The sequence below is a fragment of the Jaculus jaculus genome, chromosome 1 (genome assembly GCF_020740685.1).
Source record: "Jaculus jaculus isolate mJacJac1 chromosome 1, mJacJac1.mat.Y.cur, whole genome shotgun sequence".
NCBI classification, from domain to species: domain Eukaryota; kingdom Metazoa; phylum Chordata; class Mammalia; order Rodentia; family Dipodidae; genus Jaculus; species Jaculus jaculus.
Genome location: NC_059102.1, coordinates 293764750 through 293789409, shown reverse-complemented (window position 1 = coordinate 293789409; position 24660 = coordinate 293764750). Strand labels below are relative to the sequence as shown.

At 43.7% G+C, this 24660-nt stretch overlaps 1 protein-coding gene across 1 annotated transcript in view; it reads right to left on the bottom strand.

Annotated features, from left to right (window-relative positions):
* Window positions 1-24660, bottom strand: part of Colgalt2 (collagen beta(1-O)galactosyltransferase 2) — a 114742-nt gene that overhangs the window by 10914 nt on the left and 79168 nt on the right. Inside the window, exons 6-8 of the mRNA XM_004658862.3 lie at window positions 15555-15674; window positions 4565-4641; window positions 342-448 (exon numbers count right to left, since the gene is read on the bottom strand). Coding sequence (XP_004658919.3) covers window positions 342-448; window positions 4565-4641; window positions 15555-15674 — 304 coding nt within the window. The remainder of the gene's footprint in view (window positions 1-341; window positions 449-4564; window positions 4642-15554; window positions 15675-24660) is intronic.

Sequence of the window (24660 nt, the reverse complement as noted above, 5' to 3'; positions counted from 1 at the left end):
AGAACAGCTATCTGCTTTTCTGTTTATTTTCTTCTGGTTGGAACAGCTTTAAAGACATTCCTTTCGCTGTGCCACAGAAAGCTGGGCTTCTTCACACTCCTAAGAATGTCCAGAGCTGTGACAGTCACATTCAGTGTAGTGAGGATCTAAGATCACTGGATGGGGACAGGTCTCAGGTCTTCTCTACAGGGAGAGACTTACACCAGTCCTAATGTTGGCACCTCTATGCATCTGTTCGCTATGGCCAAGAGCCTTCGCGTTCCCCCAGGATTCCCTCTCTGTCAGAGAAGGCACCACCCTGCTCCAACCACACCTGCAAGAGGACAGACAGCCCGACTCACTTCCCGTCCACGGCCTCCACTATCTTGACCTCAATCTCCTGTTCGTAGAGTGTGCGCAGCATCCGGTCCCGCCTGTCCTTCCTGCGTTTGAGGTTGATCATGAAAATCTAACACAGGAAGCAAAAGGGAAAAGAACACAGGTGACTCCAGTGTTATTTTAGGCTGTTTGACAAGTTTATCCAATGTCAGGATCATAGATTTCTGTAGGATAAGAAATGGGAAAGAGAGGGAAACTGTTAGAGATTTGTTATAACTACACATTGGGCTTTGGGAGGACAAAAGATACATAACTAAACTACCCTCTACATCTGACTGTCTGTAGTGACCTAACCCTCTATTTATTTCTCTGACATTCACTGATAAGCATGATCACCAGGTCCTGAGAAAATAAAGTTCCAAGGACTACCACTTCTGAGACCAAAGGTGAGTTAAACTAGAAGCACCCAGCTCTGAAGGGGGAGGAAGCTATGTGCCATTGGCTGAACTGAGCATCAAGCCTGAGTCTCCAGTGCTTCTGTTTGCTGTCTGCAATGGGCCAGTTCCTGTGCCTTAGTTTCCTCTGTGAATTAAGGCAATTATGGTCCTTCCCAATGAGCACCACAGATTAGTGTTAATATAGTTTACATACACAAGATGAACATCATTGGAGGAATAAGAAATAGATAAAGTCTAAATATAGGTCCAAAGTTTCCAGAATAAATGTCAAGATCTAGGTCATTGTAGCTTCTTTTCCAGAATTCTTCAACTCCCTAGAGGCAAGAAACATAATCCAAGTAAAGGGTTCCTGCCCTTGGAGGTTACCTTCGATAGTGTGTGTGGGGGAATAAGAGGGGCTTGTGTTGCTATAGGAAATGCTAATGAGGGGTTGCCTGTGAGTCTGTGAAGTAAGGAAATGCACACTTTAGACTTTTTCCACAAGGAGTTGGTCTACCTGAAGCCCCTTAACCTTGGCCTATACATGCTTGATGGCTTTACTAAATGTATAAACATCATAAGGCCATTAAAGTCTCAGGAACATTATAACAGGTAAGCTAAGATTTTCATAAGGGCCTTGTGCTATAAGGAGTAATAAGCTGAATTTGAATGTGAAAGTTGTCTTCTAAGATTGATGGAGATTAGCTGCCAGTGGTAAATGATGTCAGATCTCATGGTGAAGGAGAAATCTACAGGGATAGATCAGAGAGCATTCACTTCATTCTGACCATCTGGATGGCTCTGACGAGGACATTTTCTATGCAGAACTCTAGTTCTTTTGTCTGCCAAAAGGGGAGGGGTAAACAAATTCACCCCTCAAACCCAGTACATAAGAAAAATATTATGTATGTGATTTATGGTAAAGTTGGCATTATTCTATCACCAGAATAAAAAGAAATCATATCTTATAATCTGCCTGAAATTCAGACTATAATGCATTAAGCCTTGGCTCAAGGGTCATCCTGATTATAATCTTAATACATGTTTTACTAGGATCAAGAGTTATGTTAACTAGGGTTGGAGAGATGGCTTAGTGGTTAAGCACTTGCCTATAAAGCCTAAGGACCCCGGTTCGAGGCTCAACTCCCCAGGACCCATGTAAGCCAGATGCACAAGGGGGCACATGCGTCTGGAGTTTGTTTGCAGTGGCTGGAGGCTCTGGCGCGCCCATTCTCTATCTATCTCTATCTGCCTCTTTCTCTCTCTGTCACTCTCAAATAAATAAATAGAGTTACATTAACTAAACTCAATCTTCTTTTGCAAAATATTCTAATTTCTATTCACATATAAATCTTTGGACAAAAAATAAACCTCATAGGGGAACAAGACATGGTCTTTGCAACTTCTCCATCAGATTCAGGGCAAAGTAGAGTCCATAAGCATGAATTTATTACCTCCTTTGCTTACTTAACTAGGTAATTATGTTTTTATAAAACATGGTTTCTGTGCTGACTCTACCTTATTACTTGGGACTTTATAGCTTAATGGGTTGTGTTCCTCTATGCTTAATTTTATCCCTGTTTAGAATGCTACTGCCCATGTTCCATCCTCATTTCACAGGGTTAGGAAGGGAAAGGTTTTCTCATGTACAAGCATGATGCTACCTGGGGTCACTTGAAGAGAACAGAAACAAGACAAAATAAAACAAGCTGGAAAAACAAAAAACAAAAAACAACAAAGATGCATCCAGAAAGTCCCTTCAAGCCAGGGACCTTCAATCTGGGAGACTGTCAGTAAATAAGTGTCCAGTCCTGGGCCCTGCCAGAACACGTTCAATAAAATCAGTAGCCACGAAGGAAAAACACAGCCGGCTTGCTCAGACTCAGTGAACAGTAAACAGAGCAAAAAAAGAATGGCAGAGCCAAATGCAGCCCAGACACCAGTAACGAGGTCACAGTCCTGGGAGGACTGAAAAGGCCTCTGACAATCCCTTTTCCACATCCCATGTCTGTTCCAGACAGAGAGATGATTATCCTGGCCTTGGGAAAGCACAGCCACTGAGCATGTCACTTCCTAGAGCTGGCATTGCCAGAGGGACTGAGAAGTAGTAACCTGGCCTTATGCCATGTCCCGTCCAAAGGAGACGAGAGCTGGAAGATCCCCGCCCCTTTTCCCCCCCATTTCGTTTGCTATGGTTTGATCCTCATGGAAATACAGTTTCCAGAAGGGAAAATGAAGCTATGTAATGACACTCGAGTCCTTTCACCTGGAGAACTGAGAGCCGTGAGAGCTGTGGGGAGGGACGGCTGAGCAGAGCCGCGCAGAGCTGCGCAGAGCCGCGGGGCGGGGATGGACAAGCCCTGCTGGAGTCACAGTCAGCTGAAAAGTACTGCGATCGAGCCCACTTCCACTTCATTACCCTTACATTTGTCTATCCGTGTTTTGTCCTCTGTGGAAATAGCATAATAGCTAGTCTTTTCCATTTGATATTCATGAAATATTCAATTCCATTCCTGAAGTCTCTTTCCAAATCAGTTTTATAGAAGAATCCCAGTCCCACCAGCTGCAGACGTTATGGAGATACAGATGTGCATGATCCAGTGTGACAAGGCATTTCCTTCCATTCAGCAGGAACAATAGTCTCAAAACACAATGCGTGGCCTATAACATACTGAGGACCCATGGAAGAATTCTGTCTGCCTGCGGACTCTTGAAGCAGGTCACAGCTTCAGACCACAAAGCTCTTCCTCAATACTAATCAGTGGCCACATGAAGGACTCAGTGACATGAAGTCACAAACCAATCACCTGCTTTACGTACTACCCAGAAAAGCACCTCTATACTTCTGCCTCTCTATTTCTCTCTTCCTCTCCCTTTCTCCTCTCCCCCTGTCTCCTGTAAACTGAACACGGGGCTGCTAATAACATGCCCTGCCACCATGCGATACCCCAGCCCTACTTCATTTTTATGTAATTAAAACTGCCTAGTAGATATTGCCCTCAGAAAACTGACACGAAGCTCTAGCATGAAAGCAGGTTTGTTTATGCTTACTTGCATGTATGGGTAGTATGTGTGTGTAGTGTGTGCATGTATGTGGTATGTGGTATTGGAGTACGCACGTCTACGTTCCCTTATAGCAACTCCTGTGCTAACCGGGTGGCCAGAGCCTAACATCCCATTTCCTGATCCTCTGTTCTTCTTCCTCTTCTTCTTTGAACGAGTCTTACTGTTACCTGAGCTTAATATTTTCTTTGGTCTCTTTCTTTTCTTTGTGGGACTGGGGTTGAGATGTGTGTGTGGCCGTGCCCAGCAGTTTACTTGTAATTTTGGAGAGTCTAATTTTTTTTTCCTTTTTCTTCTCTGCCTTCTCCCATGGAAGAATGGTGGAAAGGAAACAAAGCATGGAGTGTTCCAGAATGGTTCCCACTCATTCAGCCCAGGCAGAATAAAGTTAATGTCCTCCAAAACATAAAACACACACTCCCTTTACCTTACCCTCAAAAGTTTGGTAAAATATGGCAATTTCACTTTCATTACTATGAGACTGACATGCTGCCTACTGCACTAAGGAGGGGCCTCACTTTCATTACTAAATAATCAACTTCCTTCTGACTCATTGATAACTCAATTTTCCATGACTTCCTTTCTGAAGATCAGGAAACTAAGAGACAATAGGCCATACTGAGCAGTTTTTCTGAGACCTCAGGGCCCAAATCTCTCTGGCTGTCTTGCAGAAACATGCTCAATATAAACTCACAGGCATCTGTGCACATGCATACACGTGGATACACACACAGACACTTTCCTACCTCATCAAATCCCATCTTGTCTGGATATTTAGGGACAACTGACACAAACTGGGATGGTTCCATTGGAGGACGGTCAACTGGAAGACACAAGAAACACAGACCACTTTGTTAGAGAAAGGGTCACGAGCAGAAGTCTCCCAACACACTGGATCACGAGGGCTGGAACCCACCTTGGACATGTAGGGTGGGGGGCACCTGCTCCGCAGTCTCAGGACTGAGAGGTGACACCCGGACCCTGACAGCCAGAGCACTGGCTTCATGAATTCTTGTTTATATGTAAATGCTAATACTTGCTCCCTTAAGTTAACTTACTTGTTTTAATACCAGCTCATCTCTAAGTGCTGGCTCACATTTCAGAACTTGGTACAGAGATAATAATGGAAGATTACAGGTGGGAAGGACACTGCATATCAAGTAATAAATTTTTAAAATTTATTTAAGCCTCTAAGACAGCTTTCCTCATACACTATATACTTTATTAGTTATAGAAGGCCTTCAGGATTTGCAGATCTCATGCAAATTCAAAGGGCTAATATGGAGTTCCAGAGATAGCTCAGCCAGTAACTGCTGCACTGGGGAGGCGGAGCTAGGAGGATCCCTGAGGCTTTCTGGCCAGCTAGTCTAGCCAAACTGGTGAGCTCCAGGATCCGTGCCCCAAAAACTGAGCTGGAAAGTGGTTGGGAAAAACATCTGATGTTGACCTCTAGCCTCCACGTGCACATATGCACTCATACCTACCTACATATTTGGGCACACACACATGAACATGCATACACATAGACATGTATGTCACAAACATGCAAAAATAAAACCAAATCAAACAACAGCAAGGTATAATATGAAGAAAATTTAAACAAGAGCTGGTCAGTGAGTTGTTCAAGGGATAGGAACCCCGTAACTACTTCACCAGTATCCATTATTCCTGGCTCCAGCACATGAGACAGAGAAATACATGTTCTTGCATTTGAAGGGAGTTATGACTGGGTGGCTTTCTAGAGAAGATTTAAATTACTGCTGCTTCTTAGTGAATCTGACATCAGCACAAGGGTGAAGGCAATAGACACTGAGGACACTCAACACCTACCAAACCAGACATCCAGAGGCTTCTAAGTGCCCAGCATGTATTAGACTTAAAATGCACCCAAAGTGGCTCAGGGAATTTTGTGGAAGAGGGGCAGAAAGATTGTTAGAGCTACAAGTTGGGACATTTTGCACAGAGACATTTCCTTGCCCCCATAAAGCATGACCCACAACCCCAATGGGGTTGACCTGCATCCCCAGTGAGGAGGGCCTCTTTAGAAAAGGGGCAGGGAGGAGGGAAAGGATGGTACCAACATGTGTTATTTACATACTAAATATGTCCATATATAATAAAAAACTTAAAAATAAATAAAAAATAAATTACTGCTCCTTAAGTCTCCAACCTCTCTCAGGCCCACCACAGTGACCAAAGCAGTATATGTTGATATGAAGAAGTCGCAAGTTTGAAGCAGTCTAGAATGTTCCACCAGCACATGGAGAACATCTGCCCAGGAAAGACAGCAGAGCTGCATACTTGAATGGCAGGAAATAAGACACTGTCGTATTTAGTTAGTGAGATTCAGTGCTGTTTCATATTCCCGCATAACTTCTCCAACTCTGACCAAAAGACTGGCCAGAGGGTGTGATCTGTGAGCTAACCCTTTATTGTGATTCTACAGAGAAACCACAGCCAGTTTCACTTACAGTCAAATGATAGGAAATTTAGAAGGTCGTGGGGCAGAGCTCCTAAGCCAAACACAAGAGTTGGTTTTATTACTTCAAATGCAACCCTTATAATCCCATCCACATAGCACGTGTATTCTCTTATTCAGTAGCACCACAATATGTTGACTGTTTCTGCTCTACAACTCCTTTTTGGTGTCTTTTAAAACCAGCATGCAGGGTGCATCATGATCAGGGACATATTTTTAAGAGGAAAAGACTCAATGTACAACTCCTTCCTATTAAACATACTATTTGACTTACCTTGGATTTGGGAGTTAGATGTCCAGTCACCCTTTTTAGGCTGTTGGTCACCATTTGACACTCGTGTGTCTGGAGTGGCTTTAATGTGGAAGCTACATTTCATCACTTTGCTCCCATTAAACAGTCACTGCATTCATAGGACAAGTATTATTGAATAACCACAAGTGGTAGACTACTCAAGGTTGCTGTTGAGCAAAAATAACAGAGTGATGTGCCTGCCGGGGTTTTGACACTAAAGGTGACATTAAGCTCCAGAGGAAAGGGAGTCATGATGTGATGAGCTTATAATAGGAAGGAGAAAGATATACATTTGTTGACCCTGGATTTGATGATCACTAGACCCCAGGCTTTGTTGTGGTCACTCCTGATTCCACCATTGATGATTCATGCCATCTGTCATTCAACTCCCTCTGGTAAATTGTCCCTTCATGTACCCCACTTGGTATAGTGGCTCCATTGGCTTCTGCATATTCTGAAATCTCAGATTAATGAGTTTAGCTGTTATTATAGAGATTTATCACTCACTGGACTCTGGGCTACCTTCTTGACATTTCTAATCACATTAACTCAATTTTCACATCAATAAGGCAATAAGAGTAGCTCTTTTGTTTCAACAGGCAAGGGAACAAAGGCTTAAGTAAGATGTCCAAGGTCACAGAGGCATATACTGGCATTTGAACACAGGTATGACTCTTGGATACTAATCAGTGTGACTTCAAAGCTAATCCTTTGTTGTTGTTTGGCAATTTGGTAAGTAGGTTGGGTTCACAGTAATTCACTTAGAGCAGTCATGTCTGGAAAAGTATCTGAGACTTTCAGTTAAGATGGCAGCATAGGAACCATGCCAAAGCAGCCTAGGGAGAAAAAGCAAAAAAGAAAAAAAAAAGCCAAATAAATGCCTCATCTACTAAAAAGTGAAGGTATATAAGAAATTCTCAACCCCGGCAGAGAAGTAGGAGAGATCCAGACCTTCTAGACCACAGAAGCAGGAGAAGCAGCTCTAGCAGCAGTGGCACCAGGTCCCTGTCACCAGGGTTGCCAGGCTCAGGCTGAGCCACAGGGAAAGACAGGTGAGGGGATTTTTCCACTCACAGAAGCCCCCTCACAAACTCAAGAAATGTAAAAGAGAGGACGGCAAGGACCAGTGGATGGCTGGTGAGGAAGAGGATCACAAGGACCAGTGGGAGTACTTCAGCCTCCCCTCCCCAACCACCAGCAAACACCAGAGACCTGCGGAAGGGAGCTCACCTACACAGCACTTGGCACAGGCTATCAGAGCAGCAACCCACCAACCCAGCCAGGCCAAGTGAGCCAACAGGTGCAATAGTTGCACGTCAGTTATGGGGAAAACCAACAGCTCTCTAAATGGACTGGAGGCCCACTCCATGAGAGGGAATACATCCCTGATACTGAAAACCTACAACAGGGGTTGTCATGAGCCCTTGGGGTGTAATGTCTGCTGGTATCTGGTTAAATGTATATACTATGTTCACCAAACTGCCCAGTAAGTACTTCTCTTTAATGTCCATACCCATATATTAATGCTACTCTCACTTTTGGTTAGATAACCTTCTCTTTTTAGACAACAGTGACCTTGGGATGACTCAGAAGGCACCATGGTATTGAGAAGAAGTAACAGAGGAGTGCTCAGCCCTGAAATATCTGTATCACATCTTCCAAGGCTCAGGGTCCATTGTAGAAGAGGTGGCGGAAAGAATGTAAGAACCAAAGTTAAGGGCAGGACTCCTTACAACACGTTCCCCCAGATACAAAATGGCCTGGATATCCATGACCTCACAGTGCCCGACACTACCTACACAAGACCATCATAATAGAAGGAAAAGATCATGATATCAAAATAAAAGAGAGATTGATTGAGAGGGGGAGGGGGTATCATAGAGAGTGGAGTTTCAAAGGGGAAAGTGGGGGGAGGGAAGGAATTACCATGGGTTATTGTGTACAATTATGGAATTTGCAATAAAAAATAAACTTAAAAAAGTATCTGAAGGCTGGAGAGATGGCTTAGCAGTTAAGCGCTTGCCTATGAAGGCTAAGGACCCTGGTTCGAAGCTTGAATCCCTAGGACCCACGTCAGCCAGATGCATAAGGGGGCACACACGTCTGGAGTTTGTTTGCAGTGGCTGGAAGCCCTGACACACCCATTCTCTGCCTCTTTCTCTCTCTGTCTGTTGCTCTCAAATAAATAAATAAAAACAAACAACAACAACAACAAAGGTATCTGAACAGATTGCACTGGATCAGCTCCTCACAGGCCCTTCAAGTTCATCCTGTACTACAGTAACGTCCCTAGCTGGGGCCACCACCCACTGTACACCTGCGCCGTGCAGACTTGCCTATTGTAGCTTATTATAACTGCACACAGTTGTCAAAATAATCTTCTAGGGAGTAGATCTGCTTCTTATCTTACCAGCACCTAAGTATGTTACAATTTAAGTACTTTCATAGCCACCATGTCCTTTATTCCACTTCTTGCTGTGGCAGCAACTGTTAGTTTGTACAAAGAAATACACCAAAACCTAATGCCTATGGACTTGCTCGTTGTCAAAAGTACGTCATTGGTAGAGCTGGGAGTCAATTTTCTTTTTTTTTTTTAAGTATACTTTTATTTAATTATTTGAGAGAGAGAAGGAGGGAGGGAGGGAGAGAGAGAGGGGGAGAGAGAGAAAGAGAGAGAGAGAGAGAGAGAGAGAGAGAGAGAGAGAGAGAGAGAGAATGGGCGTGCCAGGGACTCTAGCCAATGCAAACAAACTCTAGATGCATGCACCCTCTTGTGCATCTGGCTTATATGGTTCCTGAAGAGTAGAACCGGAACCCTTTGGCTTTGCAGGCAAACGCCTTAACCACTAAGCCATCTCTCCAGCCCTGGAACTCAACTTTCAACCTTATGCATTTAGATTCTAAAGTCTTAGTAATCCTTGCATGATGATCCGTCGCCTTGACCCGACAGCAGCCACCTGATGTTTACTATTGCTTCATGTTGTCATTTGCAAGTCCAGTCCTCTTGTTCCTTATAACTCCTTCACATCTTTTAGTTTGACAGGATCTAAGAGCCTCCTATCCATCTTTTCCCACAGGAAGAACATTCCCATAATTTCCATACAGCTCCTACTGTGCTAAATGAGTTGGTACATATTGAGTGGAGGGCACTGGGCTTTCAACAAGCATTAGTTATTGTTGTGGCTCATTTACACACTTCTCAAATCCTTTCCCACTGATCTCTGAAATTGAGGTCTACTAATCATTGTGCAGAGCTTTACTTCTCGTAAACTCCGACTTCCTCTTCCATAGAGAAGACCCTAGTTGAACCTAATTAAACCAGGAAGACTACTTCAGGAGAAACTCTTCATTACTACGCTGTCTTAGTCACTTCAAAGTGACAAATAAGGATGTCCACATTGGCAACTGACATAATCAAACAATATAGCTTCCGTAATGAGTTCACTTTTCCCGTCTTCAGAGAAGTGCTTTATGCCTTTGCCGGTCCTAAAATCTTCAACAGCTCTTTAGAGTCCATGCCTGGGGTGCACGCTTGCCAAGAAGAGCAGAGTCAAATCAACCAACCTTTTCCTTCCATCTCAAGCCCACAAACCCAGTCGCATGTGCGCCTGTGCTTTTTGCCTTCCCACCTGCTGAGGGGCTGACACACCCTGGTTTCTATGGACTATAACCTCTACATGATTGATCTGGGCTACAGCAACTCTTGTTTTCTCAAAGACGTCATCTTTACAATTCTCTCCTGTACCATTTGGCTCTCCTTATTTCTTGAAGCCTTCTCATCTGCATAAAAACCATGCTGTAATGTCCCTTCTTAAGCAAACAAAGAAACCAAATCATAAACAAACTCAAATCAGAAATGAGTTACCGCCCTCCCCCCCCCCCCCCCCCCCCCCGCGCCAGGACTATTCCTTTCTCTGTTTCACACCTCATCAAGATTCCCCTTTGTCATCTCGCTCTTGTCCTCTCCTCAACCCACTGCAATTGGCTACCACTGCCAGAGCTCTATCTTTCTATTCTTCGCTTTTCTGTTTTGTCTTCTTTTCTTTTCTTTAGCAGACTTTCACTCTGTAGCCCAGATTAGCCTGGAACTTGCAATCCTCTGACATCAGTCTGCTAAACGTTAGGATTACAACATGCACCATCGCACCAGGCACAGACTTCGATCTTACATAAACAAAGATCAACTCTGTATCCTCATGTTGCTTGACTTTTCAACAGTAGTTGGCTCTTTCTTGAAACATGTCTCAAGTTTTCCTCCAGCTTTCTGGCTATTTACTTCCCTCAGGGATCGGTCCTCCTTCCTTTTACTACACGAGGTCACATTGTTCCCTGGCTTCAAATATCATTTTTGTGTCAATGATTCTCAAATGTCTCTCCCTACATGGGATCTCCCAAACTGTAGATTCATATGTCTAATTATCTCCTGGCCTCCCTATAAATCTCTTAAGAATATGATCAAAACTTCTTTCCCCAAATCTTTTCCTGTTAAGCCTTTCCATCTCTGTAAGTTGCACAGTCCAAAATTCTGGACTCATTCTTAATTCCTTTCTTTTTTTTTTCTCATGGACTTCATCCAAGCCTCTGTACATACTCTGGGCTCTACCACCAAAATACATCTTCAATCTGTTTCTCATCACTTCTCTGCTACAGCTCAAATCTCAACCACTAACATCTCTCACCAGGAGAGATGTATTCACTCTAATAGCCACACTGCAGTTTTAGTGATCTTTCTAAATGCATAAATCACATTATGGTACCCCATGGGTTGACATTACCCTCAGAATGAAGTCCAAATTCCTTGCCATGGCCAGTCTGTTCTGCACTCACCCATGACTTCATCTCCCTCTGTTTGAATCCTCTCTTCCAACCACATCTGACTTTGTCCCTGGAACACCCCCAGGCTTCTTCCTTTCTAATAATCTTCATATGTGCTCTTCTTTCTACTTGGAACTCTTCTCTACAGAGTTTCATGTATCTGCTTCCTTGATGCTGTCTCTCTCTCTCCTACAGTATAAGCTCCTGACGGTAAGGGCTCTGCTTGACTCTTCACTGCTGCGTACTTGACATCATGAGCGGTTATGCCGTATAGTATGCATTGAGTAGATACTTACAGCCTGACCATCTCTCCTCAAACCTCCATAAGCTGCTTAGGATGCACATTGTGCTTTAGCTGAACAGTCGAGGACCACAGCAATGAAACTATTCTCACTTCAAGCACTTTATTTCCTTTTGCTGTTTTAATCCCACTGCCTCCTAGGGTAGACTTTCTTCTCTTTCCTCTGCCTTCCTGGAGTGTTCTGACTATTTCACTTGTCTTGGTTAAACTTTATACTTCTACCCAAGCCCAACTTAAGACGCATTGGGACTCAATGTTCTCTTGGACCACACTGACCTTGTATCTGCTCCATTCACAACACACTATATTGTCTTTTAAAAAAATATTAGTCCTGTTTCCTTCAGTAAACTGTAAACGCTTGTAAAGTAAGAATTGATTATAGAAGCTTCGACTTCCCAGTGCCTTCATGGAGTGACTCACATATAACAGGCAGGGAACAACTCTACATTTGTTCATTTAAGTGCATGTTCTGATCAGTGCAACCTAATAATATAGTTAGCAGTCTTCTTTTCTCACTTGTTGGCATCCAGATACCATGAAAAGAGTTTTCAATACCTAGTCTGTCTTTCTTCAGAGGAGGGCCTTTGACTGACATGATTTTATCATTATCAATACTTAATCATCCTTCATTTATCTTCATTCCAAATTTCTACATTATAAGCCTCAAAATTTTATTTTATTTATTTTTGCCTAATTATATCCTGTGTTGGAAAGTTCAGAACATGAACCTTTTGGTTTTTGAAAGAGAGGGAGCAAATATAGAGGGAGATTGAAAGAGAAAGAATGGGCATGCCAGAGTATCCAGCCCGTGCAAACTCCAGGCAAATGCACCACCTTGTGCATATGGTTTATGTGGGTCCTGAGGAATCAATCCTGGGTCCTTTGGCTTTGCAGGCAAGCGCCTTAACTGCTAAGCCACCTATCCAGCCCAGAATGTGAACTTTCTAATAAATTGTAATTAGAGAAAGCAAGCACAAGAATAGGGTTCCATGAACAAATTGCTACCATTAGAGTTTTCATATGTAGGGAGACTAATGATGAAAGCTATAATTTACAGGTTCTTCTCAAGTGAATTCTGTTTGGCTAGAAAAGGTTAAAGAGAACGCAAGTTTCTGGCTGGCCTCTCTCACAGCTGACAACTTGTGAGGCAAGGCTGGCAGACGTGAAACAGGAATGAGAAGTGACAGGAATTTCACCATGTGCTGGATGCAGACTCAATAACCGCCCCACTTCATTACTCTACGAGGTTGATCTATATGCACCCACATACACATGTAATTTTATTTGTTCCTCTCAATCCTGCCAAGAGGGTATAATTATCTCTGCAAAGGAGCTAAAGCCTGGGTCCAAGCTGATCTGGATGCAGGTTCCATGCTCTTGACAGTGAAGTTTCCATTCACTTCCTCTTGCATTGACAGATATTTGTTTGGTATCACCCATGTACCGATGTATGGCAAACTGTGCTAGGTGCTTGGGATATAAGGGGAAAAAAAAGATACCAAACATTCTATAGGACATAGAAGGTAGGAAAAGAGAAAGAAAATGCACGTATTGAACAAATTCACAGAAGGGGTTTTAAGGGCTGGTCCCAAATCTACTGTCACAGGGAATTCACCTTTATCCTATCACTCATTCATTCATTCATTTGCCCACTCAATCAATCAAAATCACTGGATGTTCACATGGTGGTAAGTACTGTGCTTGGTCCTGAGACTAACATGGTCCAAAATGAATTTATGATCTGGTGAAGAGATTAAGAAACAGATACAGACCACTCAGTGGGTGTAAAAATAAATGCATGGGGTTGCTTTCAGCCCCTTTAAGAAATTCCAAATTTTGGGCTGGAGAGATGGCTTAGTGGTTAAGCACTTGCCTGTGAAGCCTAAGGACCACAGTTCAAGGCTCAAATCCCCAGGACTCACGTTAGCCAGATGCACAAGGGGCGCACACATCTGTAGTTCATTTGCAGTGGCTGGAGGCCTTGGCGTGCCCATTCTCCATCTATCTCTATCTGCTTCTTTCTCTCTCTGTCTGTCACTCTCAAATAAATAAATAAAGAATGTTAAAAAAAATTCTGAATTTCTATTTTAATTTAAAATTCCTAAAACCATCCAGACTTTGCAGTCAGAACTTGAGGCTTTTCTATAGCACTCTTTTGCTCATCCGCCCACAGCCAACTCTTAGCTGCAGCTTCTCACATCTACTTATGGATTTTTCTCACCCCTTTCCTCCCTTGGCTACTGCTTCAGCACAAATACTCACTCTTATTTTGCCCAGTTTGCCATGCAATATCCAAAACACTGTGTTCAGCTGTGGTCTAGACCAGCATTCTCTGTTGGCCCATTCTCTGTCCATTAATTCACTGGTACTAGAGTGACCTCCTTAAATCCAAATTTCAACCTGACATTTCTGTGCTCAAATTCTTTTAAAAAGCTTCCCTCCCTTCAAGGGAAGTCCAGACACCTTCTAAATCACTGGAGATCCTCCACCAGGGCTTCTGCCCACTTTGCAGCCTCATTTCCTAGGGTGCCTCCCACCAGCCTCCACTGTCCTTACAGACACATCCTATGCTCTAATGGTGAGTGACAGAAAATCTTCTCTCTGGGAAACCGTTGCCCAAGTCCTCTCCTGGGCTAGGTATATCATTTACTTTTCTCCTTTGGCCACCCAATAAGTTTAGCTACTGATATTTAAACATATTAATGCTGAAAAGGCACCAGAGCAGGGAAATGAAAAGATTATGTTCAATGGGGCTAGAGGGATGGCTTAGCAGTTAAGGTGTTTGCCTACAAAGCCAAAGGAGCTAGGTTCAATTCCTCAGGACCCATATTAGCCAGATGCACAAGAGGGCGCATGCATCTGGAATTTGTTTGCAGTGGCTAGAGGCCCTGGTGCATTCTTCTGTCTCTTTCCCTCTTTCTCTGTCAAATAAATAAATAAATAAATATATTTTTTAAAAGATTATTTTTAAGGACAGAAGATTTAGAATAGCAATCTTATTCAAATCTAATCCTTCATCAGTAGAATGACTTAAAGTGCTATAGTCTCTGTACCTTAATCTCTTTATCTTTTTTAAAATTTTTTTTGTTCTTTTTTATTTATTTATTTGAGAGCAACAGACAGAGAGAGAAAGAGAGAGAGAATGGCCACGCCAGGGACTCCAGCCACTGCAGACGAACTCCAGACGCATGCAGCCCCCCTGTGCATCTGGCTAACGTGGGTCCAGGGGAATGGAGCCTCGAACCCAGGCCCTTAGGCTTCATAGGCAAGTGTTTAACCACTAAACAATCTCTCCAGCTCTCTTTATCTTTACTATTGTGATAATACACCTGCATTGTTGTACAAGGAGAAATGATACAATGTACAAAAAGTGATCAGCATGGTTTCTGTTAAATCACAATCTGTTGTTAAGTCACAATTATTGTACTTGTACACACATACATACTTACATACCTGTTCACACAACTCTGCTATAGAACTCTAGAAGTTTTCATTATCTCAACTAAGGAGGTTACTTGCACAAAAATTCATATAATTAGAAATCAGCAAAGACAGGTCTTGGATTCATTTCACAAAACATTTAATATTATGGTACTGACTGCATTGTGTATAAATAATTCACTTGGGTTCCCAGCTCTTTATCACTACAGGAAGCTCTTCAAGGACAAAGATCTTGTACATTTATATTTCACTTAGGAAAATTTGCAGAGTGCATGAACAGATGAATAGCTATGTTTTGGCTGAGGCAGAATGATGGCCATGAGATGCCAGGCCTAGAGGAGGAGAAATATGCCTTGTTTGGCCACTGAAACTATAAAAGATGCCACTGGCCTGGCTCCTGTCACTTACTCATTGCTTCTATCTGCACATGGATGAGGTTCTCGATGTCTTCCTGCAGTGTCTGATGGGGCTTCAGAGGGATGGGCAGGTAGCCATAGTGCTCTCTGTTGCACAGGTACATCTGGATGCCTGAAAATGCAAGAGAGGAACAGAGTCAACCAACAAGACAATGCACTTCTTCATCATAGCCTGGGAAAGGGAGCCTGGACTGTGGCTGACACTGGGTTAGTTCAATACCGAAACTGCACAAGTGCTTGTTTCACGTACTTTCTATAGACCTCAAAAATGTTCTCTTATTAAAAAGTAGAACACAGCATTGGGGGCTCATAAAAATCTTGGGCCATTCTTCAGCCCAGAGGAAATTGATTTTTTTCTTTCTGAAGAAAAAGCACACTCATGGCCTGAGATGAAGGGATCAAAAGGGAGGCAAAGAATTCCCTTTCCAGAGAGCAGAATGGAGTGCTGTAATCCACCTACAGGAAGTAATGAGAAGATGGGGAATGAAACCCATATTTGGTATGAAGGCAAACAGGAAGGTCCTGTAAGGCTGAGAGATTATTAAACCCAAGCTCACGAAGAAGAATAAATGAAAAGATAAAACAGAAAGGAAACTTGAACCTCACCATGATTCTCCCTGGTTTTGCTTTTTTCCTTAGCTGGCATAGACTTGGAGTCAACCAACAGACATGAAACCTCCAACATAAGTTCATAAAGGGACAAAAGGAAACCTTCATTTCAAGTTTTATTAAGAACCTGCAATGTGATAATGCCAGAAATATGTCACGGTCCTCTCATATTCAATTCTAGTTTGCACAGCTCACCACCAGTGAACCGGGAGAGTTATAAAGCATCCTTGTTCAGCCAGGCAGCAGGGAATGAAGGACTCTAGATGGTCTCACACGACAAAGTCCTGACTAATTAAATGCTTTCTTAGTTCAAATGACGAGTCTGCCAAGCTCTGGTCCATGCATCTAAGCCACTGATTTGTTGATTGCTATAATCATCAGTGTTTTCCTGAGAAAATTATCTTCATAGCAACTTCTTTATTTTTCACAGATGAAAATTCCACCAGTCAGCTGCATCACCTGCCGAGCCAGGTGAGGCTGTCTCATAGCATTAACCAAGAAGAACGGGGGAAGAAAAGGGTCTTTATCCTCCACTTGCACTGAATCTGGTCAGCTCCATCAGGCACAGTCAGCTAACTTGCCTGCTCCAAGTGACCTCACAAGCTGTGCTGTTTGCTTCAGGGGAAATGAATGCAGGAAGTGGAAAGAAAAGATTTAATGTTTAGGTTGTCTCTCTACCTTAATTGTGCAAACAGTTTCACCATTTAACTTCAGAAGGCTCCCACGTAAAGGGGATATGGTACCTAGCCAAGCTATCCATCAAGTGTGAAAGTGCAAAAAAGGCATTTTAAGACATTCAAGGCCACCAACTATTTACTTCCCATCACACTTTTTCAGATAGTTACTGGATGATGCAGAAGGAAAATGAGAAGGCAGAAAAAAAAAAAAAAAGAAGGATGGAGAGGAGAGGAAGGAGGAGAAGGAGGAGGAGGACCACCATGTGTGAAAAAGATGCAAGACACAAACAGGAGTAAGTGTATGGCAGACGTGAACTGTGTCCTGGGGGATGGCTGTAATAGCTCTCAGATTAGAGGGTATCAGAAGATTCCGGCACTGATGTCTTCACAAACAGGTACTAGAAACCTCTGCTGAGTTTGAACGCTCTAAGCAGAGTTTTAAAACACCAATGATTAGCTTTCAACTGTATTACTAAAAACAAAATAGAGAAAATTATTAAATTTGATAAAAGAAAATGGCCACAATCTACAAATGGCTGATCTTAGATTTAGGTTCATGTGACTATAACAAAGACACCAACCCTCTTCAATGACGCTGAGAGGCAAAGTGATAAAGTTGGGTTTGCAAACAGAAGACAGAGGGGACACATGCAATTCATCATCATCGATAATAGACAGCCGATTTTAAAAAATGCCTGAAGTAAAACCAAAACATAAAGAAGTTTGGCAGGGGATGACTCAGTGGATAAAACTCCTGTTACACAGCTCTAAGTACCTGAGTTCATATACCCGGACACAAAGTTGGGAGCTGTTTGCTGCAGGCTTCCATAAGCTCAGTGCATCTATGGGGAGCATGGAGGTGGGGACAGAGAATTTCCTGGAATGTTGTGAAAGTTGTGGTAAACAACAGTGAGTGACCTGCCTCAACTAAGGTGGAAACTGAGGACCAGTGACCCCCACATGCACACTATGGCATGCGGATGCCCATAAGCACATGAACACACACACACACACACACACACTGAATAATAAGAAAAAAATTGAAGGATGTTAACAAATAAAGAAGTACCAATGTAGGTATATTACTTAGAAACAAGGGTATAAGTATTGTGCTAATCATCTAAAAGGAGTAAAAAAAAAAACAGTCATCTCCAGAGCGAGGGAAATGGTGAATTCATTTAAAAATAAATTGTAGGGGGATTACAAAGCTTAATGTCCCAAGTTTGATTCCCCAGTACCCATGTAAAGCCAAATGCACAAAGTAGTGCAAGTGTCTGGAGTTCCTTTGCAGTGGCAGGAGGCCTTGGTATACCCAAACACATTCTCTCTCTCTCTCTTTCTCAATGCCTCTTTCTTTCTCTCTCTCAAATAAAATTAAAAAAAAATTAATTTTAAGTGACTGCAATCTTTCAACTATCTGCATGGGCGGTGAATTTAAAAAAAATAGGGCTCAGCCGTTAAGGCTCTTGCCTGCAAAGCCTAACGTCCAGAGTTCAATTCCCCGGTACCTATGTAAGCCAGATGCACAGAGCAGCGCATGCATCTAGAGTTTGTTCATTTGCAGTGGCTGAAGTACCTGGCGTGCCCATTCTTTCTTTCCTTCTGCTGACAAATTAATTAATTAAAAAATTAGGACTGCGGGCCATGTGCAGTATTGAAGTGGTGCCTGATGGCGTGTTGGGAGCTGCCAGATTGCAGGCCCGAGCAGGGGTCTGTGTCCAGAGTCTCGTGGGGCAGGTGAGGGGGTTGCTGACTTCGGGCCCTCTTTCTGGCAGATGTCCAGAGGACCCAACAACTCCTCCAAGCACGGAGACAACCCGCTAGACTGGAACACCCACGCCACTATGCCTGTGATCACAGTCCTAGAGCCCACGGGTTTTGGGACCAATTGCACAGCTGGGGTCAGCTGTGAGGCCAGACAGGGAAGTTATCCTCAGGTGAGCTACTCCCCTGTGGGCTTCTGACTGCTGTTAACAGAGCGTATACAACGCTTCAGTTTACAGCAACCTGCCTGTCGGACCTGGGGCATCAGCCCTGTGCCCCAGGATCCCAGTGGGAGTTATACTCCCCTAAGTTCTCAGGCAGCAGATAACACAGGGAGAAAAGAGCTCTGCTGGAACAGCAAGCAAGCCAAGCAGGCTAAGGCTATTCCACACACGAGGAGGACTGTGCCTAGACCCAGGTCACCCAGCCCAAGCAAGTGGGCAGACAGCCTTCCAAAACTCCCCGCTAAACCAAAGCTGACCAGTGGATACAGCTCTGGGGGGGTCACAAGAGGAACAAGGACCACACTCTGAACACAGGAGGTCATACTAGAGATGGGCAAACCCCAATGCAAAAGAAATAACGCAGGCACCAAGTCAGTAGATCCCCACCAAGAACGCCTAGACCCCAGATGGAAACCTCCACTGAAAACAAAGAGGATACCCCAACGTAGAACCCCATAATGAAGACGTGTTAAACATAACACACAAAATTAATGAGGCCTTGAACAGGTTGGAGGAAGAGCAACAAAGAATCACCAGTCGCTTCAATGAAATGCAAGAGACTCATCAGCAACAGCTCGCAGCTCTCACTTCTCATCTCAACACAAGTGAACAGGATCAAAGACATCCAAGTAGCCAGGTGAAGAACTTGAAGGTGAGTCAACCAACAGATGACCTTAACCACCAGTGGATTAAGCTTAATGAGGAAATGATCAAATACATGCATGAATTCCAAGAAACAACAAAAATGTTAAGCCAGGACCTGGCAATGAAACTCAATGAAGCGAATGCTCCATGATTCATATGTAGGGAAAGATTTCCTAAATAGGACCCCAGTAGTTCGGAAAATTGATTAAACAGTCAACCAGTAGATCTTATGAAGCTAAAGAAAACCAAAACAGCAACAACAACAAAAAAACGGGAACCCGGGAGGGAGGGGAGGCAAGGAAGGTGTAGCAGACAAACCAGTAGAGTGAAAGAATATTGGGATGGGATGGTTATGGGGGGGGGGGAGGGCAGGGAGGGGAAATACACAAAACCAAACACTAAAGCAGTCATCACAATAGGAGCCTTCCTCCTGGAAACCAGTATATGAGATAGAACCCCCAAGTCAGGGTGGAGGACAGACCAGACTGAAATACCCAGTAGAAGCTAGAGAAACCTTAACCCTTAAAACCATGGGCTCTGGTTAGTGGATCCCTGAGCCAGATCTGGGTTAACCCCCACAGCGAGCACTGGGCCGGGTGATCCATGAGATCTGCCAAGACAGTGCGGGCTTTTGCCATGCGCTTGGTTACCCAACAGAGCTAAAAGGTAAGACCCTATTGCTGAAGACACCATGGGCTGCTATCCCAGAATGCCAAAAAACAGCGTGGGGACTGAGAGGAAAGCCAGTCCTCACCTGGCATATACTCATGGTACTGGAAGGTGCTATGGGAGCTACTGGGTGACAAAATTCACCAACAACATGAATATGCAGGAGACCCTGCAAGCTATGTAATCTACTAGCTAGACCAGAAGTACATACTTGTAGAATAGTGGCATGCAGCCTTTTAGGATAACCAACTGCTCTCTAATTGGACATGAGGCCTGCTTGGTGGGAGAGAACTCATAACCCGTACTTGATCAGGAAAATCACAATCCCCAGAGGGAAGCCCTCCCCTCCCCAGTGTTCCCTGTACAAATATAGTGGTTAGCTGCATCAGAATGTCTCTCAAGGGCTGAAGAGATGGCTTAGTGGTTAAAGATTCTTGCCTGCAAAGCCTAAGTTCCCAAGTTCAATGCCCCAGTACCCTCATAATGCCAAATGAACGAGGTAGTGCATGTGTATAGAATTCATTTGCAGTAGCTGGAGGCCCTCATGTGCTTGTACTCTCTCTCTCTCTCTCTCTCTCTCTCTCTCTCTCTGCCTCTTTCTCTCATCAGTAAATTTTAAAAAATGTTTCTCAAGCTTCAAGGCATATCCCCTTTAATCAAAACAGCTATCACCCTTGGTTGGAGAGTCTGTTTTGTTTTATAGATGGTAGAGAATACAGGGGAGATTCAAGATCCATCAACACAAGACAGCTGGATGCTCACAGGAAGATGTTCCACCTCTGCCACATCTACTGTGGTCTAGAAGAAATTGCAGAGGAAGTTGCGACAGAAGTATTGTACCCAATGCAAACCCGACATCCACATCCAGGAAAATAGCAACACTCACTCTGGTGAGCTGAAACACAGCAGAAGTACCGAGACTTAAAGAGAGTTGATTGATAACACACTCTTTAAGGCTCAGGGACTATTGCAGAGGAGGGGACAGGTAGACTGTAAGAACCACAAGAAAGATTAAAAACACCCTGAGAGACACAGCTTCCCCCAGAGCCAGAGCCCCTAATTATCCTACAGTGAACATCAATACCCCTACTGAGGAGGGGCTGCAGGGGGATGGGGAAGGGAATATTACAACTTATGTTTTTACAACTTACGTTAAAAAATAATAAAAGGCTAGAGAGATGGCTTAGTGGTTAAGACGCTTGCCTGCAAAGCTGAAGGACCCAGGTTCTGTTCCCTAGGACCCATGTAAGCCAGATGCACAAGGTGGCACATGCATTTGGAATTCATTTGCAGTGGCTGGATACTCTGGCATGCCCATTGTCTCTCTCTCTCCCTCCCTCCCTCACTCTCTCATAAATAAATAAATAATTTTTAAAAATCATTAAAAAATTAAGGAGAAAATTGTTGGTAATTAGACAAAGTCTATGAAGGAATCTGGGCCTTACAGTGAATGTTTCTATTAGTCTCTTAAAAAGAGAGGTAGAGCTGGGTGTAGTGGTGCACAATTTTAATCCCATCACTCAAGAGGCAGAGGTAGAAGGATCACTGTGAGTTCAAGGCCACCCTGAGACTACAAAGTGAATTCTAGGTCAACCTAGGCTAGAGTGAAACCCTACCTTGAAAAACAAACAACAGAGATGGATGATATCACAATGGGGAGACTGATTTATTTATAAACATACCAAACATTTCCTTGTACTCACATGCACCTTAATAATGAAGATTCATAAAATGATCTCTATCCTTGGAGATGAAAAGGAGAGGCTGTTATTTGTACATGACCACACAGTGAGTCATTATTGCCACATCTTTGTCCCTGAGGACCAGTGACATGTTCTTTATCTGTCTGGTATTCAGCAGCTCAGTCTCAGGGCCATTAAGCCCTGGGGACTGTCATGTCTACACAGTGAGGTACTTTGGATCTCCACCAGTCATGTCCTAAAGGCTGAGCTTCCTGCTAAGGCACATCATTTGTCTTGTTTGGCTTACAGTAGACATGTGGAAAGATGTCTGGCTAGCACTGAGGATGGCTCGTGTGGCCATGATGATACAGAGCCTGGGTTACTGGCCACATGGAAAGTAAGTTCTTGATCCTTGCCTCCTTATAGCCATAGGCTCACCAAAACCCTGGGAGTGGCTCTCTTATTCATCACCACCAGGTGGCAATGGCTAGACTAGGAGATGTAGGATCAAGGTTTGTGGCTTGGCGAGCCTGCATAGGGTTTTTACACACTTCAACAATGATGCTCTAAACAACAATACAACTAGCATTCATGGCTGTCAGAAATTTTAGGTGCATTTTCGTGTCTAAAGATTTGAACCTCCTCCCCCAACTAACAGTCTTTAACACAATGCTGGGCACAGAAGCAGAGCCTGGTGGATTAACTCTCCCCCTTTTCTCCCACTTCTTTCCCCAGGTGACTCCCCAAACATACTTGGTTGCTCATAGCTTCCCTTTGGGAAGTCAGACCACTCAAGCATTAACTTCTGATAAACAAACCAAGGAAAGGGCAGAGATGAAAAATTCCAATCCTGCCTGTATCATCACTCTTTAAGTCCAGATATCCAGGTATTGATTTAAAAGTGGTTATCATAATTGGGGGCTGGAGTGATAGCTTAGCAGTTAACGCACTTGCCTGCAAAGCCTAAGGACCCAGGTTTGATTCCCCAGGACCCACATTAGCCAGATGGACAAGGGGGTGCACATGTCTGGAGTTTGTCTGCAGTGGCTGGAGGCCCTGGTGTGGCCATTCTCTCTCTCTCTCCCTCTCTTTCTCTGTCAAATAAATTAAATGTAAAAAAAAAAAGTTATCATGCTAATTCCACAATGCATAACCCATATACCTCAACAAGGAGAGGCCTGGGGGGGGGGCGGTAGGACATGAATGAGCCTAACAATGGTACCAACTTGACTGTATTCACTGAGTACAAAACTAATTAATAAAAAATAAATTAATTAAAAAATAAAAGCTTTAAAAATAGTTATCATAGTTGAATGCAGAGGACATAGTAATGCCTTGTGCAGTGGCTAGAAAGTGGACCTTTGCTAGGCAATGGCTATCACTGTAATTATTAAGAGCTCACTTTCTTGGAACGTCCGTGTTTTAAGCTTTGAAGCAAAGGAATTGGCGTAACGTGCAGGAACAGGAGGCGCCTGCCTGTTTCTGGTCCCAGAGACGTCAGAACCAGTCACACACCAAGCTGAAAGCAGTGGCTTCTATTCTTGTGGACACAAGAACCGTCATACAATCTTCCAGGCCTCCTGACACAAGGCCTGAAAAAAAGTAGAAACCTGGCAAAGCAGTGTAATTTTACCTCGCAAATGAGAAAACCAGCCGTACACATTTCTATGCGATCTTCCCCTTCCTTTCAAAGGCATGGCTGCTGAGTGGGCCATCTATGGCCCGAGGTGAGTGGCGGCTCAGACCCATGTGGACATTGTCCTCGGCCAGCCACCTCTGCTGCCTGGGGTCTGCAAAATCCTTGTCACCCTCATTTAGGTGGACAGTGTGTTTATTTCACCATCTTCTTGGTTTCTAAACCTATTTTGCTAGAGGCTGAGCGGCACATATCTGGCACCTTGATAAACAGGCCCTGACTTCTCTGGGAAAGGTCTGAATTACCTAAGAAAGCTCTGCTTCCATAAAATCAGGCGTCTTCCTGTTGAACTGCTTTTATGAATTACGTGCTTTCTGAGGGCATGTGAGGGCGACATAAGAAAAATATCTTCCCATCCTATTGATTTGTTTGTCTCACGAAGCCCACAGATTTCAGGGGAAACATTTGTTTCTAGTCATTTACCAAATACTTAAGTTAGGCTTTGCTTCCCTTCTGGAGGGATAGAGGGCAGAGAGTGCTGGTTGCCTCTAGTATCTTCTAGAGGAAGAGAATTGGGGCTTATGACTTCATGGAACAAAGATAGCATTCTGAGCCTCCCACATGGTTAGGCATCGTCCTCTTGCTAAGATCTGGCCAAGGGGACATGCACAGAAGCTCTGTGCTCAACCTCTGGACTGTACTCTGATAAGGACAGGGCGCTAAACAATCCAGGGCAGTGCTGCTTCACGGAGGGCGCAAACGCAACATGCCAGGCAGGAGGCTGAGGCAGGAGGCAGAGCTACTACAGCGGTTCAGTTGCTTCTCAGGTGAAACAAACTTCCATTTTAAAGCCAGAGACTTGGCCAGTGTTGTTCTGCTATACTTTCTTTTTTAAAAAAAATATTATTTATTTGCAAGTACAGAGAGAGGGAGGGAGAGAGAGAGAGAGACTGAGGGAAAATGGGCATACAAGGGCCTCTTGCCACTGCAAAGAATTCCAGATGCTTGTGCCACTTTGTGCACTTGGCTTTATGTGGGTACTGAGGTATTGAACCCAGGACTGGCAGGTTTTGCAGGCAAGTGCCTTTAACTGCCAAGCTACCTCTCCTGCCTCATAGTTTCTTACTTAATAAGGGGACTGCTATAATTAACAACAACGCCATTAGAAGCATAGGGAGCCGGTGAGATATTC